At 40.6% G+C, this 15,102-nt stretch overlaps 1 protein-coding gene across 1 annotated transcript in view; it reads left to right on the top strand.

The window, feature by feature from the left end:
* Positions 1–300: 300 nt before the first annotated feature.
* ndor1 (NADPH dependent diflavin oxidoreductase 1) overlaps positions 301–15,102 on the top strand; it is a 42,970-nt gene continuing 28,168 nt past the window's right edge. Inside the window, exons 1-7 of the mRNA XM_084324225.1 lie at positions 301–426; positions 4,325–4,464; positions 5,868–5,945; positions 9,986–10,083; positions 11,369–11,467; positions 13,356–13,457; positions 13,887–14,093. Coding sequence (XP_084180351.1) covers positions 4,330–4,464; positions 5,868–5,945; positions 9,986–10,083; positions 11,369–11,467; positions 13,356–13,457; positions 13,887–14,093 — 719 coding nt within the window. The 5' untranslated portion in view covers positions 301–426; positions 4,325–4,329. The remainder of the gene's footprint in view (positions 427–4,324; positions 4,465–5,867; positions 5,946–9,985; positions 10,084–11,368; positions 11,468–13,355; positions 13,458–13,886; positions 14,094–15,102) is intronic.

Genomic DNA, 15,102 nt, shown 5'->3' with positions numbered 1-15,102 from the left:
AAAAAGAGCTAGAACATGCTTATTTCATGTTGCAGGTGATTTAATCTTGAACTTGTAAGAATCCCGGTATGTCAACATCATATTTCCGAGGTTTCGTGATAATGCACATAATAAAGTGTGTTTTTGCACCACAAAAGGTACATTTACCACTTGGTCGGCCCGTTTGAGTGCAGTGTCCCGATGGTAAACTAGGGGAATATCCGACTTTACGAATGGACGGGCGGCCGATCGAACGCACCACACGTTGTTCACCTACTGTCGTAATTACGACACAGGAACCAATCAAAACTCAATGCGGTTCAGCCGTAAAGTGAGACGTGACAATATTATGAGGTCGGGAGTAGCTAAGTAAAGAAGGGTCACTTTGCTAATATAATATATACCTTTTTGTCATAACTTGAGGCTAGATTGACGAAACGTTAAAAGGCGAGTGTCTTGCTTCATTTAATTTGTCGTTGTCATTTGCTGAATTGTTCGCTATTTACAAATAAGCCCGTGGTAGATCCAGATGCTACAGTACTGTTGTAGCTGTAGCCGTTCCTGTGTCATTGATTGGTTGATTGAAAACTTTATTAACAGATTGCCGAATGGGTACAGTACAATACAGTACAGCTCAATACACACAATTGTTAAGGGGATGCAGACCAGAGAAAGACTTTCGTCTTGTTTACATCAGGGTCCCCCATTTCCAATTCATCATAACAGATATATTCATACACCACATACAGATAGACAATACTGCTACATCTATACATTTATGACATACCAGATTTACAAATATAGTACTGTTTGTGATAAAAAAAAATTGTCAAAAAAATAGACTATATATACATTTGATGTAGACTGTACATTGGAGGAGGTTGGTTAGGTGGGGGGGGGGGGGGGGCTGTACATTGGAGGTGGTTGGGTGGGGGAAACTGTACATTGGAATATTGACGAAACCATACTTGGTTCCAAGAAGAGGGTCTCGTGTATTATTGGGTTAGGACATTTACTGTACATTGGAGGGGGTTGGGTTAGGACATTTACAGGGGCCAGTTTCGAATTGCAGTCTCCCGTAGGTGTTCTTTGAGAGTGGTTTTGAAAGTGGGTAGTGATTCACATTCCTTTACAGCTTTGGGTACGGTGTTCCACATTGTTGTTGTGGCATAATTGCGAAACGTGTTTAGTCCCTTGTTTGAGCCGAATCTGGGTTTAACATGATTTGTGGAGCTCCCTCTGGTGTTACTTGTTGTGGTCATGGTATTCACTGACCTTTGGGAAGTATTTTGACATGTACATGGGTACCTTAGTCGTGTAGTGTATCTTGTAGACCAGGCCCATTGTAAGTTGCTGTACTCTGTCGTCTACTCTAAGCCATCCTAGGTTGTCAAAGTGGACAGGGGTGAGGTGGGTTCTAGGAGTAAGGTCAAGTAGTAGTCTGACCAGTTTGTTTTGTGATGTTTGTAATCTTGTTTTTAGCGCCTTTGTTTGAGGTGCTTTGGTACCATGAGGTGCAAGCATAGTCGTAGTACCCTTGAATGAGTGCTCCTGCCAGAGTCTTCAGGGTATTCTTGTAGATCCGGTACAAGAATCTAGTTGGTTGGTTGACTTTTTTTATTACATTGGATGCCATTTTGTCACAGGAAAGATTTGCCTCTAGGATGGATTGAACCTAGGTATGCAATTTCATCTTTCCTTGTGACAATATTGTCACCCACTGTAACTGAGAAGCCGTCGGTCTTGCTGAGTTTGTTATTTGATCCGAAGAGAATGGACTCTGTTTTACCCAGGTGTAATGATAGTTTGTTATCAGCGAGCCAGGTGCAGATTCTGCCGAGTTCTGAGCTGAGGGTTTTTTTAACCTGTAACTTGTTCTTGTCAGAGACCAGCAGAGTCGTCCGCGAACAAGAATAAGTTGCAGTCACAAGCTGACAACATGTAATTTGCATAAATTAGGAACAGTAGCGGCTAGTATGCTTCCTTATGGAACACCACAGCTCACTGTCAAGCTAACTGATATTCCATACATTGCATGTATTCCGGGGCGACAGTGGCTCATGAGGTAGAGGCAGAGCAGACTGAACAATATAGACTTAGACCATCAGTTTAATTGAACAGTATAGACTTAGACCATCACTTTACTGAACAATATAGACTTAGACCATCAGTTTAACTGAACAGTATAGACTTAGACCATCACTTTACTGAACAATATAGACTTAGACCATCAGTTTAACTGAACAGTATAGACTTAGACCATCAGTTTGACTGAACAGTATAGACTTAGACCATCAGTTTTACTGAACAGTATAGACTTAGACCATCAGTTTTACTGAACAGTATAGACTTAGACCATCAGTTTGACTGAACAGTATAGACTTAGACCATCAGTTTGACTGAACAGTATAGACTTACTGTAGACCATCAGTTTGACTAAACAGTATAGACTTAGACCACCACTGAACAGTATAGACTTAGACCATCACTTTACTGAACAATATAGACTTAGACCATCAGTTTAACTGAACAGTATAGACTTAGACCATCAGTTTGACTGAACAGTATAGACTTAGACCATCAGTTTTACTGAACAGTATAGACTTAGACCATCAGTTTTACTGAACAGTATAGACTTAGACCATCAGTTTGACTGAACAGTATAGACTTAGACCATCAGTTTTACTTAACAGTATAGACTTAGACCATCAGTTTGACTGAACAGTATAGACTTACTGTAGACCATCAGTTTGACTAAACAGTATAGACTTAGACCACCACTGAACAGTATAGACTTAGACCATTAGTTTGACTGAATAGTAGAGATTTAAACCATTCGTTTGACTGAAGAGTATATACTGGCTCGTGGTATTGGGTTTTAGTGGTATTGTGCATACCTAAGAATGGGGCTACTGTCCTTTGTATCAGTTTTCTGTCTGTTTTAGTGATGTGACGTTCACGAACGATCCGATTCTTTTGAACAGCTCTTTGGTACAAACGAAGGGAAGCGAGTCATACTTGGTGGGAGCCGCTATTTTTTTTGTTCGTTGTGCCCATTTCACACCTTGCCCTAAATCCATTCCCCTTTATCTGAAGACATGTGGAATCCAAATACCACGTGCACTTTTATTGTTCACACTCAAAAGTTGTTATGAATCTAGTAAATTCATAACCAGTCAAATTACATGTCACGTGGGAGCCCTTCTGCCAGTGCCTTATATAACGCGATAAGGAAGGATATAAGCAGTTGTTGTTTTTTCTGTAAGAACGAATCAGGGATGTTTCCGGGGACAGGATATGGTCGAGGAAAGATGACTTAATTGGGGGGGTCAGAGTGAGCATGAGCGAAGTAAGTGAGAGTAGCAGTGTTTGTCTGTTTGCATGATGCACAACCACTATGTTGTAACAGGAGTTGTGTACTGTACTAGAGATAGACATTAGACGCTGAAACTTAAACTTAAGTATCCATCTCATCACGCAAGTATTGATCAATACCTATATCAACGTTGGTATCGATACATCAATATTTTAGATAGATCCGCCCACAATCCCACAATGCTAGGCTAGTTTTGGCTGGCGATTTTTCCTTTTTTATTTATATATATATATAATTTTTTTTTTGTATTATAAAATTACATCTTATCAGAGATATAAATGTATATTGGAAGTAGGGCTGTATCGAATGCTTCGAAGCTTCGATCATAATGTTGACATTCAAATTCTAAATCAACATTCAAATTTTTAATTCTTAATACATTTTATTTTATTTTTTTAATCTTTTTTTTTTGTGTCTATTCAATCTGTTTAAACCAATGGGGGTTTTCTTCACAGTTGCAGTTAAAGATTAGGCTACACTAATATTATAATATTATACTATAAGACGTCACCATCACTTTCATACCAACCGTGCCCTTATTGATTATTTATGTTGATGCAACTGATGAGTTATATTCATTATAGAAAGTTGATTTAATAATAGAAAAATACAAATTTAATCAGATTAATCACTTTATTCAAATTGAGGATTTAGTTTGAAAAAAATATATATATATATATATTATTATTATTTTTTCTTTTTGAAGTAAATCTTTTTAATAGACATTTCGAAGCTTCGTTCGAATACTTCAATCGAAGCTTCGAATGTTAAAAAATAACATTCGGTACAGCCCTAATTGGAAGGCGTTTTAAGGGACCACAGCTGCATTAACCTCAGATGAAGCTAGGAGCGATCTGTTAATAGTTTTCCTAGAGCTGCAGCAATGACTGGACACTCGGGAGCTGCCATCTATTGCTAGTCCGTGTCCCTCTGTGCTGCTGGTTTATTATGTGTGTCCCTGCCTTCCAGTCAGCATGTCAAGCCCCACGCTGCTCATCCTGTACGGGAGCCAGACAGGAAGTGCCCAGGACACGGCCCAGCGGATTGGACGACAGGCCCAGAGGAGGAGGCTGCAAGTCCAAGTAGAGGCACTGGACAGCTACAATGTGGTTAGTCAATGAGGCTGAACGATTTGGCATATATCACATTTATTTGCAGGATAACTGCAATTTAATATTTTGTCCATATCGTACAGCACTGTCAATGGCCAAGATAGTGTCAGCATCAGGCTGCACTAGTCTAAACTGTTACAACATACCTCTCTGTTTCTCTTCTGTTGCATTTGCGTAAGTCAGTATCTCCAACCTGACTCATCACAAACAACCTTTGCATTTGTTAGCCGTGCTAGTGATCTAAAGTAACAATCAATCCATGCCAAAGCTAGATATGTAAAGGGTGAAAGACTCATGGTAAAGCCATGCTGATTTGGCAAAATGACATCCTGTACTTTTCGTCAGGGGAGTGCGAAGGTTTCTCCATAGAGTTTCATTGTACTTTTAGTCAGGGGAGTGCGATGGTTTCTCCATAGAGCTCCATTGTATTTTCAGTCAGAGGAGTGTCATGGTTTCTCCATAGAGTTTCATTATATTTTTAGTCAGAGGAGTGTCATGGTTTCTCCATAGAGTTTCATTATATTTTTAGTCAGAGGAGTGCCATGATTTCTCCATAGAGCTCCATTGTTTTTTCAGTCAGAGGAGTGCCATGTTTTCTCTATAGAGCTCCATTATACTTTTAGTCAGAGTGCCATGGTTTCTCAATAGAGCTCCATTATACTTTTAGTCAGAGTGCCATGGTTTCTCAATAGAGCTCCATTATACTTTTAGTCAGAGTGCCATGGTTTCTTCATAGAGCTCCAGTATACCTTTAGTCAGAGTGCCATGGTTTCTCCATAGAGCTCCAGTATACTTTTAGTCAGAGTGTCATGGTTTCTCCATAGAACCCCTGTTACTTTTTTAGTGCAGCAGCTTGCGCAGGTAAGGGCAAACTCAGTCACGTGATTCAGCGGTTATTACTGATTGGCTCAAACACGGTATGTTCATTCAGTTTGTTGTGGCAGGAACAATGTACCAAATGTTGACTCTCAGCCGACAGAGTGCTAAAAATAGTCCCCACTTGAAAAGACAAATATTACCGTTATAATTAGTTGTAGACTAATACATCCAATTCCTTGTTGTTGTTTTTGTTGTTGTTGCTGTCGTTGTTGTTGTCTTTTGGTATGAAAAGTTTAGCCCAATACGTGTTTACAAACATTACCAACGTAAACAAACATTTTACAAACACAAAATACATCAAGATACCATAATTATTTTTTTTTATTTTGTGTTAATTCTTGTATAAGAATTTCAGTCAATCAACTGGAGAATCAAAACCAGTCTCGGTTTCTATTCCGTGGGGGAGGTGGGTCTACCCTGTTGTTTTGTATCACTGACGGGTCATTTCAAGTTGTTCTGTGGTTTGAACTCCATTCAACCAGCAACCTGACCTGGTTATTTGTTTCCTTCCCGGTCGACAGGCTCAGCTGATCTCAGAGTCCCTGGTTGTATTTGTTTGTTCCACGACGGGGCAGGGAGACCATCCTGATAACATGAAGGTATGAGACCAGACCAACGGTACCTCTGTGAGGAGGCCTGGGGTGGGGCTGTGTGATTAATCACATTTAATTTTCAATTATACAACGGCATGCACATTTCTCGATTCTGATTGGCCATTTACACGTTTTTATTGGCAACAATCCACGGTCCTGGGCTCAGGACCCGCCCACAACCGAATCACAATCACTCCGCCGGCTCACTCCGGGAGAATGTTGATAGCGCCAGAATGTTGATAGCGCCATAAGCCCATAACGACTAAATATGAAGCGATTCTGTCAAGGGGAATGTGTTAGTCCTTTAAACAATGTTGGATGATGTAATTGATGGGTCTTGAGTCAATCTAGAACAAAAGAAAAATCGCGGATTGATTGATAGATTAATTGATTGATTTAAATTTCTACTTCCTTCCCACTGACTGCAGCGTTCACTCTCACACTGTCCGACGCTGGCGTACCCACAAACACACACACACACACACACACACACACACACACACACACACACACACACACACACACACACACACACACACACGCACACACACGCACACACACACACACACACACACACACACACACACACTCCTGTCTGCAACAGCGGGGGAGTCAGACTGAGAGAGAAGCAGCGCTGTTTTAAGTGAGCATGGTCTATTGAATTGATTGATTGGTTGATTGCTAATTTTATTACTGTACCCCTGGTTTCCAACTGGTTAAGTTTAGGCTAAAAGAAATAAATAAAAAAATAGGGCGAAGAAAACGTTTTTTTTCCTATAGGGCAAAGAAACCCTTTTAATTTGTTTTACCTACTTTATATAGAAGCATCTAAGAATGAAGTTCTATGGAAAGTAGGTCTGCATTCCCTTAACAATTGTGTGTATTGAGCCGTACTGTATTGTACCCATTCTGCATCTGGTAATAAAATTTTCAATCAATCATTCCAATAATACACAGTTGGATGTGTTAGTTGGTTGGATGCACTTCAAGCTGCTTCCACATGAGGCAACTTCTCTCAATCATTCCAATAATACACAGTTGGATGTGTTAGTTTGGTTGGATGCACTTCAAGCTGCTTCCACGTGGAGGCAACTTGTCTTTTTTGTAGTTGTGGGAACTACTTTTTCTGGCGGATGGTTTTTTCAATAAATCTTCGATTAATGTGTGTTTATTGTATAGAAATAAGGTTGGATGAATCTGGCAGTTGTATAAAAGCTTTACACCACTTGCAGTCGTGATTTGTGACCAATAAACCATGCCTAGGGGGGTCTAACGACCCTCGGCTGCGCCTCGGGCCTAACAACCACCCCTAGGCATGGTTTATTGGTCACAAACCACTCCTGCGCGTGATGTAATGCTTAAGTACGATTTTGGCTTCCAACGATAATGCAAACAAGATAATTAAGATAAAACTATTGTGAAAATCCGCTGTTAAAAAGTAAATCCACTGTTAAAGGTGCTATAGATTATAACATTTTAATTCAAGATTCAAGATGATTTTATTCTGTCATGTGCACAGTTAAACAGACAGTTTGCCGTACAATGAAAAATGTATTATGCTAGTCCGCCCTACACAACATCACACAATCACACAATAGAATGAACAACTTAAATACAAGCGAATACTAAATGCAAAAATCCGGCAGCGTGGCTACATGAGTAGAGCTCCGGACTCATGATCGGAAGATCACCGGTTCGAGCCCCGGTCAAGGCTGCTGTCGGAAAGTGGTGTTATTGTCCAGCAGGGGGCACTCTGTCCTCTGGACTAGTCAGTAACAATGCCCCTGTTACAGTGATAGGGACACCGTACAGCTGCGAGTGCTGTCCTTCCGATGAGACGCTAAACCGAGGTCCTGACTGAATTCGGTCGTTAAAGAACCCATCGTAAAGAGTAGCGGGTTCCCCGACGTTCCTGGCCAAATTCCCAATCAAGGCCACCTAATCATCCCTTCCCCTTAATTGATTGATATCAATCCCTGTCTCCTGAGCCGTTCAGCCAATGTGTAGTGTGATGTGTGCCAGGTGCCAGTGTATGGTAGCCATTGAGCCTGTGTAGCCCAAGGCTGGGTGCTACCAGTGGTGGTGAAGGAGGCAATTTCCACCCTACATTGTAAAGCGCTTTGAGTGTCTAGAAAAGCGCTATATAAATATATAAAATTCATTATTATTATTAAAATAAGGAGATCTTAAAAAGAAATGGTAGGGGGACCTCCAGTAGCTCACCGCGTACCTCGAGCGCTATTTCGGCGCCGGGGACAACCGTGCTCGTCACGGATCTGGGGTTAGCGAGTTCGATTCCCGGACTGCAGCCGTATCTTTCTCAGAGTGTCTTCCCCCCATCTGTACCCATTCAAACCTGTTTCTGTCGGTCATTCTTGACCAGAGAAAATGCGATAAACGCAAAAAAGAGCCAGCGGAATGGCCAAAGTTTAAAAAAAAATAAAATAAAAAAATGGTAGAAGATACTGTATATACAAGGCACGAGTGAGTAACATTATTGCACATTCCGTTCACAGTAGTCATGTAAAAAGTAGTCATGTAAATAATTAGTTTACATAATAAATCCACAGAGCGTTTAGAAAGGTGCAGAATACAAGTATTTAGCTTTCCCCCCAAAATAAATGATTGATGAATTAATGTATCATTTCGAAAATGTTTGCAGGTCCAAAATGAATGAATGTTGCAAGCATGTATCCCCTCCCTACTTCCCATTCCCCCACATGGAATGCACCTGATTAGATAAAGGACATGCTGGTGCTCTAATGCAACATCTAGTGGCTGAATAGCACATACAAAAAGAAAGAAATAATTCTGTTAAAAGTTCAATAAATAATTGTGATCTCAATATTGACCAAAATAATTTTGATTATGATTTTTGCCATAATCAAGCAGTTAGCCTGGGGGAGATAGGTGGGAACCATTGACAAATCATATGTATCACAATATCTTTGGCACACAATAGAGAATGTCCATTTTTCCTCATGTTGGAAGAAACAATCATTGCTATGTGCAAAATGACAGTTGCTATGTAAGAGAAATTATGTAAATACAATTGTAATCAATTGGTGTTGTATTACTGGATCTTGTAAACAGGTCCCAGTGGAATAGTAATATTTTCTCCAAGGGGATCCATAAAGGAATATCTTATATTGTGCTTTTTCAACGTTTTACCTACTCTACCACAGAAGTCAGGCATTTTTTTTCCGAAAGTAGTTACAAAAAATTCAAATTGCAAACCCAGATTTGTTTTGGCAGTCTGAGAGCTGTATGTTGAGTTGTTTTTTTGTGGAGGACATCTTCGGTTTTGCAGGATTTTTGGAGAAGGCATGGCACCTGAGACAAAACACACTGTATCCTATATAATTGTATTTGAATTCACCTTGTTTTTCTGTTTTTCTGTTTATTTACATTGAGTACAGCTTGTGTTATATTACGTTTTATTGTATTTTCTTGTATTTTTCTTTTTTTATGGCCATCTTGGTCTATGTCATTTGTTAAGTAATTGGTAAAGTATATTATTATATACTTATTGTTATGTGTCTTGTAAGCCCATATGGGCTGGGCATACATCTGTATGTAAGACACGAAAATAAAAAATATCAAATCAAAAAAAAAAAAAAAAAATACAGGCATCCATGTTGGAAGAAATAACTACACAAACATTCTGTACAAGGCCTCCATTTCTATGATTATTGTGGTTTTTCCAGGTGTGGCAGATTTCAACTTGTTAAAGTGATTTGGGATGGCATGGAATGTTCTTGTATTGATTTTAACCATGGGAAATTTAAACAATTATTTATGTTCCCAGCTTTTATTCTGAGAGAGAGAGAGAGAGAGAGAGAGAGAGAGAGAGAGAGAGAGAGAGAGAGAGAGAGAGAGAGAGATGGGAAAAACAAGGGAGACAGGGAAGGGAAGCTTGGAGGTGCATGACACATGTAGATTACATTTGTTGTGAGTATTGCAAAAACATGTGGATGTCACCAGTATGTTCTTCATCACACCTAGATTTTTTTGTGTGTTCATTATCCTCTCTCTATCTTCCTTAGAATTTCTGGCGGTTTCTATTCAGGAAGTCTTTGCCTGCCGGATCTCTGTGCCGCTTGGACTGTGCCGTTCTCGGCCTGGGGGACTCCTCCTACCCAAAGTCAGTCTAATCCACCCTCTTGTCACAAAGAGCCACTGACCGACGACCGCAAATACCAGTACTTTGTTTTGAGTACTTGTCTGTACTTTACTTGATATTGACCGTTCTTGACAGCTATCTTGAAGTTTTAATCTAACCAAATACCAACCTCACATTTAGTCTTCTAATTTAGCTGCTAAATAATCCTTTCGTCATTGAGTAGCGTTGTGTTCAGTAGAGTTGTGTTCAGTAGAGTTGTGTTCAGTAGAGTTGTGTTCAGTAGAGTTGTGTTCAGTAGCATTATATTCAGTAGCATTGTGTTCAGTAGAGTTGTGTTCAATAGCATTGTCTAGCATTGTGTTCAGTAGAGTTGTGTTCAGTAGCATTGTGTTCAGTAGCATTGTGTTCAGTAGAGTTGTGTTCAATAGCATTGTCTAGCATTGTGTTCAGTAGAGTTGTGTTCAGTAGCATTGTGTTCAGTAGCATTGTGTTCAGTAGAGTTGTGTTCAATAGCATTGTCTAGCATTGTGTTCAGTAGAGTTGTGTTCAGTAGCATTGTGTTCAGTAGAGTTGTGTTCAGTAGCATTGTGTTCAGTAGCATTGTGTTCAGTAGAGTTGTGTTCAGTAGAGTTGTGTTCAGTAGCATTGTGTTCAGTAGAGTTGTGTTCAGTAGAGTTGTGTTCAGTAGAGTTGTGTTCAGTAGCATTGTGTTCAGTAGAGTTGTGTTCAGTAGAGTTGTGTTCTGTAGAGTTGTGTTCAGTAGAGTTGTGTTCAGTAGCATTGTGTTCAGTAGAGTTGTGTTCAGTAGAGTTGTGTTCAGTAGAGTTGTGTTCAGTAGCATTATATTCAGTAGCATTGTGTTCAGTAGAGTTGTGTTCAATAGCATTGTCTAGCATTGTGTTCAGTAGCTTTGTGCGAGTAATACTCAGGTCTTGGTGTAGTGATGTTAATTAATACAAAGTAGGAGTATTTTAGACTTGTAAGACTTACGTAGTTCTAATCTCATGATCACATATTACTATTTTATAGTATACCATATACTGTATATATTTATCAACAACTGTTGGATATATATATTAATATATATTTATATTTATATTATATATACAGCTTGTTTTATATATATATATATCACATTTAATCACTTGTACATTTTATATTGTTAATGCACTGCTACATTTGCACTCTGGTTAGACGTCAACATCTTTTTGTTGTTACTGTACTTGTGCTGCATGATGATGGAATCAGACACAATACATGTGCTGCTTGGCTGGAACAAGAACGTCCTCCTGGGTTTCTGTTACAGGTTCAACTTCGTGGCTAAGAAGCTTCACAAGCGGCTCCTGCAGCTGGGAGCAGGTCTGCTGCTGCCTGTCGGACTGGCTGATGATCAGCACGATCTGGGGTAAGAAGCACACTGAGGAGGTGCTGCTAAAGGGAGGTGTAGTCTGACGTCACTTTAGTTTCCCGCACGGTCCACCCGTATAGGGATTTATCATTGGGAAAATGTATTATCGGCTATTGTAATAATTCTGCCTCATGAACATTGGCAAGCTTTCCATTTTTGCACAAAATGAGTTCCCTTCTATCACTAACATTATTGTTAAGCATTTTTGGTTGAAATTAAATTATATGTAATTATTTTACGATTAATTGCGAATTGTTTCATGTTGAGCTATAGATTGTGGATGAATACACACAGAAAGGTACACCATGTGTTCATGCTTTATTTGTTTTAAACGACACGATTTAGAAATGTGTCCATTGGAAATACATTGCCATTTCAAGCGAGGTGGACCGGCCGGAAACAACAATGACGTAACCACTACACCTCCCTATACATGGCAGGTGAAACGTTCACAGAGATTTCAAAATAAAACATCTCATCTTTTTGTCAATGAACTCTCAAGTACAAGACTTTATTTTGACCTAACGCCTGCTCACTTTGGCAAAAACATCACAGTGACCACCCAGAGTGCAGGTTGACTTTGACACCATGCCTGGATGACCAACCGGGTATACCGGGCAAATGGCCTAGGACCCCTGGACCATCAAAGGCCCCAGGCCACCAAAGGCCCAGCGGCTCTCATTTTAATTGGAATATGTGTCCATGCAAGCATGGTTTTGATTGATAGGGGCCCCAGCATTGTTAAAAGTACAGTACATTTAGTCAGATATCCTTTACCAAATGGATACCAATTTCCGCAAGCTAGCCTAGCTTAGCACAAATAAATGGAAGCCGATACGGATCACTAGTCTAGCTTAAAACTCCAGGAGAGGTGTTTTTGGCCTACAGCTAGGCTAGCTAATCCGTATCGGCTTCCATTAATTTGTGCTAAGCTAGGCTAGCTTGCAGCCGGATAGCTTTCTACTGAAGGCACATAGAGGAAATTGTTATCTATCTTCTTGTCTGACTCTGGAGAAGAGAAGAATGTTGTCGTGCTCCTTTAAAAGTGTACGGTGTGCGGACATTACCTTTCTGTACATTGACCTTTTCTTTGGTTCAGCACCCGTTTTATCAATAATTGTGGGGTTTGTGCATCAGCTGCTGAGGTCAGGCAGACGCCTGCAAATCCCAGCTACTAGGACAGAGCGGCTTCGGCTCAGCTTCTTCCCCCAGGCCATCAGAGCCATGAACAATGTACATTGAGTGCTCAGAACATTGAACTGTCCACACACAAGCACACATGAACACACACACGACACGCACACTGTGCACGCTCACACACGAGCAGCCACTTAACACTTTAACATGAGCGGGCACACACTCATGTCGCACACACGCACACTTATGGCCAAAGGAAAGGACACTTTAAATTAGAATAACAGGAACAGTGTATTGCACTACCAAAGCTAACTAGCATGTCACACATGCGCTGTAAATAACTATGTACAGATACCGAGATGTCACTCCATGTTACCTGCTACCTGTTACTGCACAATGTTGTTTCTTCTTTTGATTCTATTATATGTACCACTGTATTGCACATCGTTGCGGGCAAGACCACCCGCATTTCATTGTATACCTGTATGCCGTGACAATTAAAACTCTTGACTTGACTTGACTTGACTCTTCTCACTTACCACAGAATGCCTCTGAGCAAGAAAAATTAAACATATTGTCTAATCAGGCATCCTTAGAATAATTTCTTTTACATTTATTTATTTGTTTATTTGTCAGGGACATGTCCCTGGTTAGACGGTTACTTGTCTTTGATTGACATTCTCTTGATGGTTTTTACACAAATGCACATTGTCCAAAGTGTTGTCATTGAATCTCTGCGTTCTAATAGGCCAGATGGTGTGATTGACCCGTGGCTCGCCTCGTTCTGGGAGAGAGCATTAGCCCTGTACCCGCCTCCCCCTGGTCTGAGCCCGCTGAGGGACGATGAGCCGTGAGTACTGTATGTAGTGGTTGAGCATAGAATATAGAAGGATCTACGGTCACCAATGCCGTTGAAACAGACCATACTAGACTAGGAGCCGAGGGCTGGATCAAATGCTAAAACATCATTTGGGAAAATTGTTGCCAGTGATTCAAACAATTTCTTCCCCTATGATATGCATATTATCTAGAATGAGAAAATAGTTTTCTTTATGAGAAAAGAAGATTCTCATATAACTATCAGGTGACTAACATAAACGCTGATAGCTAGTTAAAGTGTTACCTTGTGGTTCCCTTTATGCATGTAGCAATGTGAGCTTTGCGCTGGTCTACTTTTGTGGGGACAGACTGACACAGACATACTGACAAACCCTGTTCTAGACGGATCATGGTCAGCGCCACGGCATACAAATGATTCTTTGTGTGTTTCTTGTGGCAGACTTCCTCCCAGGTACATTTTTCACTTCCTGGAGGACCTGACAGACAAGCCAGCTGATGATAGGCCGAGGATGCCTGAGCAACAGACCCCGCCCTCTCAAAGCCACCCTTTCCCGGCGAGGGTGGTGTCCAATCGGAGAGTAACGCATGCCTCCCACTTTCAGGATGTGCGCCACATGGAGTTTGACATCACAGGCTCCAACATTGAGTGAGTATCCTTGTCAATGTGAAACACATTAACACTATGGCGTCCGTTCACGAGTATATACGTGTTTCGATTCCATGCGTTGTGGTCCAGAGCCACGAGTATACTCGTGACGAGTTGTTATTGTTTTATTCCATATTTATAACGCTTATTAGGTACCCGATCCACTAGCAGGATCTTTCCACATATTTGATTTTAGAAACATGCAGTACCGGCCAGATCCGCTTAGGGGCGCCATCGCTCCACTGCAGTATCATTGATGCTTTTACAGTCCTGTGGGCGGATCATAGATCCTTGATTCCAAAAGAAGACCCTCCATCTTGGATCAGCTTGCCGAACGTTTTTTTCAGCGTGGAATAATGGGATTTATGATTAGGCAATGTGCATATCGATCTACCAGAATCCGATGACTGGTGAGGAAATGCTGCTGGCGATCACATGGCCTGACGGTAGGATAATATTACCCCAAATTACAGCTGGATTGGACATTGTTTTATAACCTAACGTGATAGACTACTGACATTGGCTACCGGAACGCACACTCTATTGCTAATCAATAATACTGATCGGTGTTCCCCGCCGCCCCCATTTCATCCATAGATGCTCTGTAATTGTCCGGATGCTACGCAGTTTGTTTTATTTCATTCGTATATATACAGCAGAAATGGCGTTTGATATAACGGCGCCAACGTTTAGCCTTTTTTGCAGCCTCCTGCAGAAAAGCCTAGACGAAAAGCGCGATATACCTTATATTCACGACGCTATAAAATGACAACCAACCGATGGATTTTTATTTTCTTTAAGCCATTATGAAGGCACGGTTTATGCACTCAAGTGACAATGAGAATGGACAGATAGCAATACTATAAATGATATATAAAGCTCTTAGAAAGTACATCGGTTTGTTTACAATCCTCTGTCCTCTGAGGCCTAAATCGCAGCGGGGCGCCGGTCGCCATAGTGTTAAAGTAACAACAACAATTTATTTTATAAAATGTAGCGAAGTGATTTG

This window comes from Notolepis coatsorum (genome assembly GCF_963971535.1).
Source record: "Notolepis coatsorum genome assembly, chromosome: 11".
NCBI lineage: Eukaryota > Metazoa > Chordata > Actinopteri > Aulopiformes > Paralepididae > Notolepis > Notolepis coatsorum.
The sequence above is the reverse complement of the archived record's forward strand: the minus strand, read 5'-3'. Positions and strand labels throughout refer to the sequence as shown.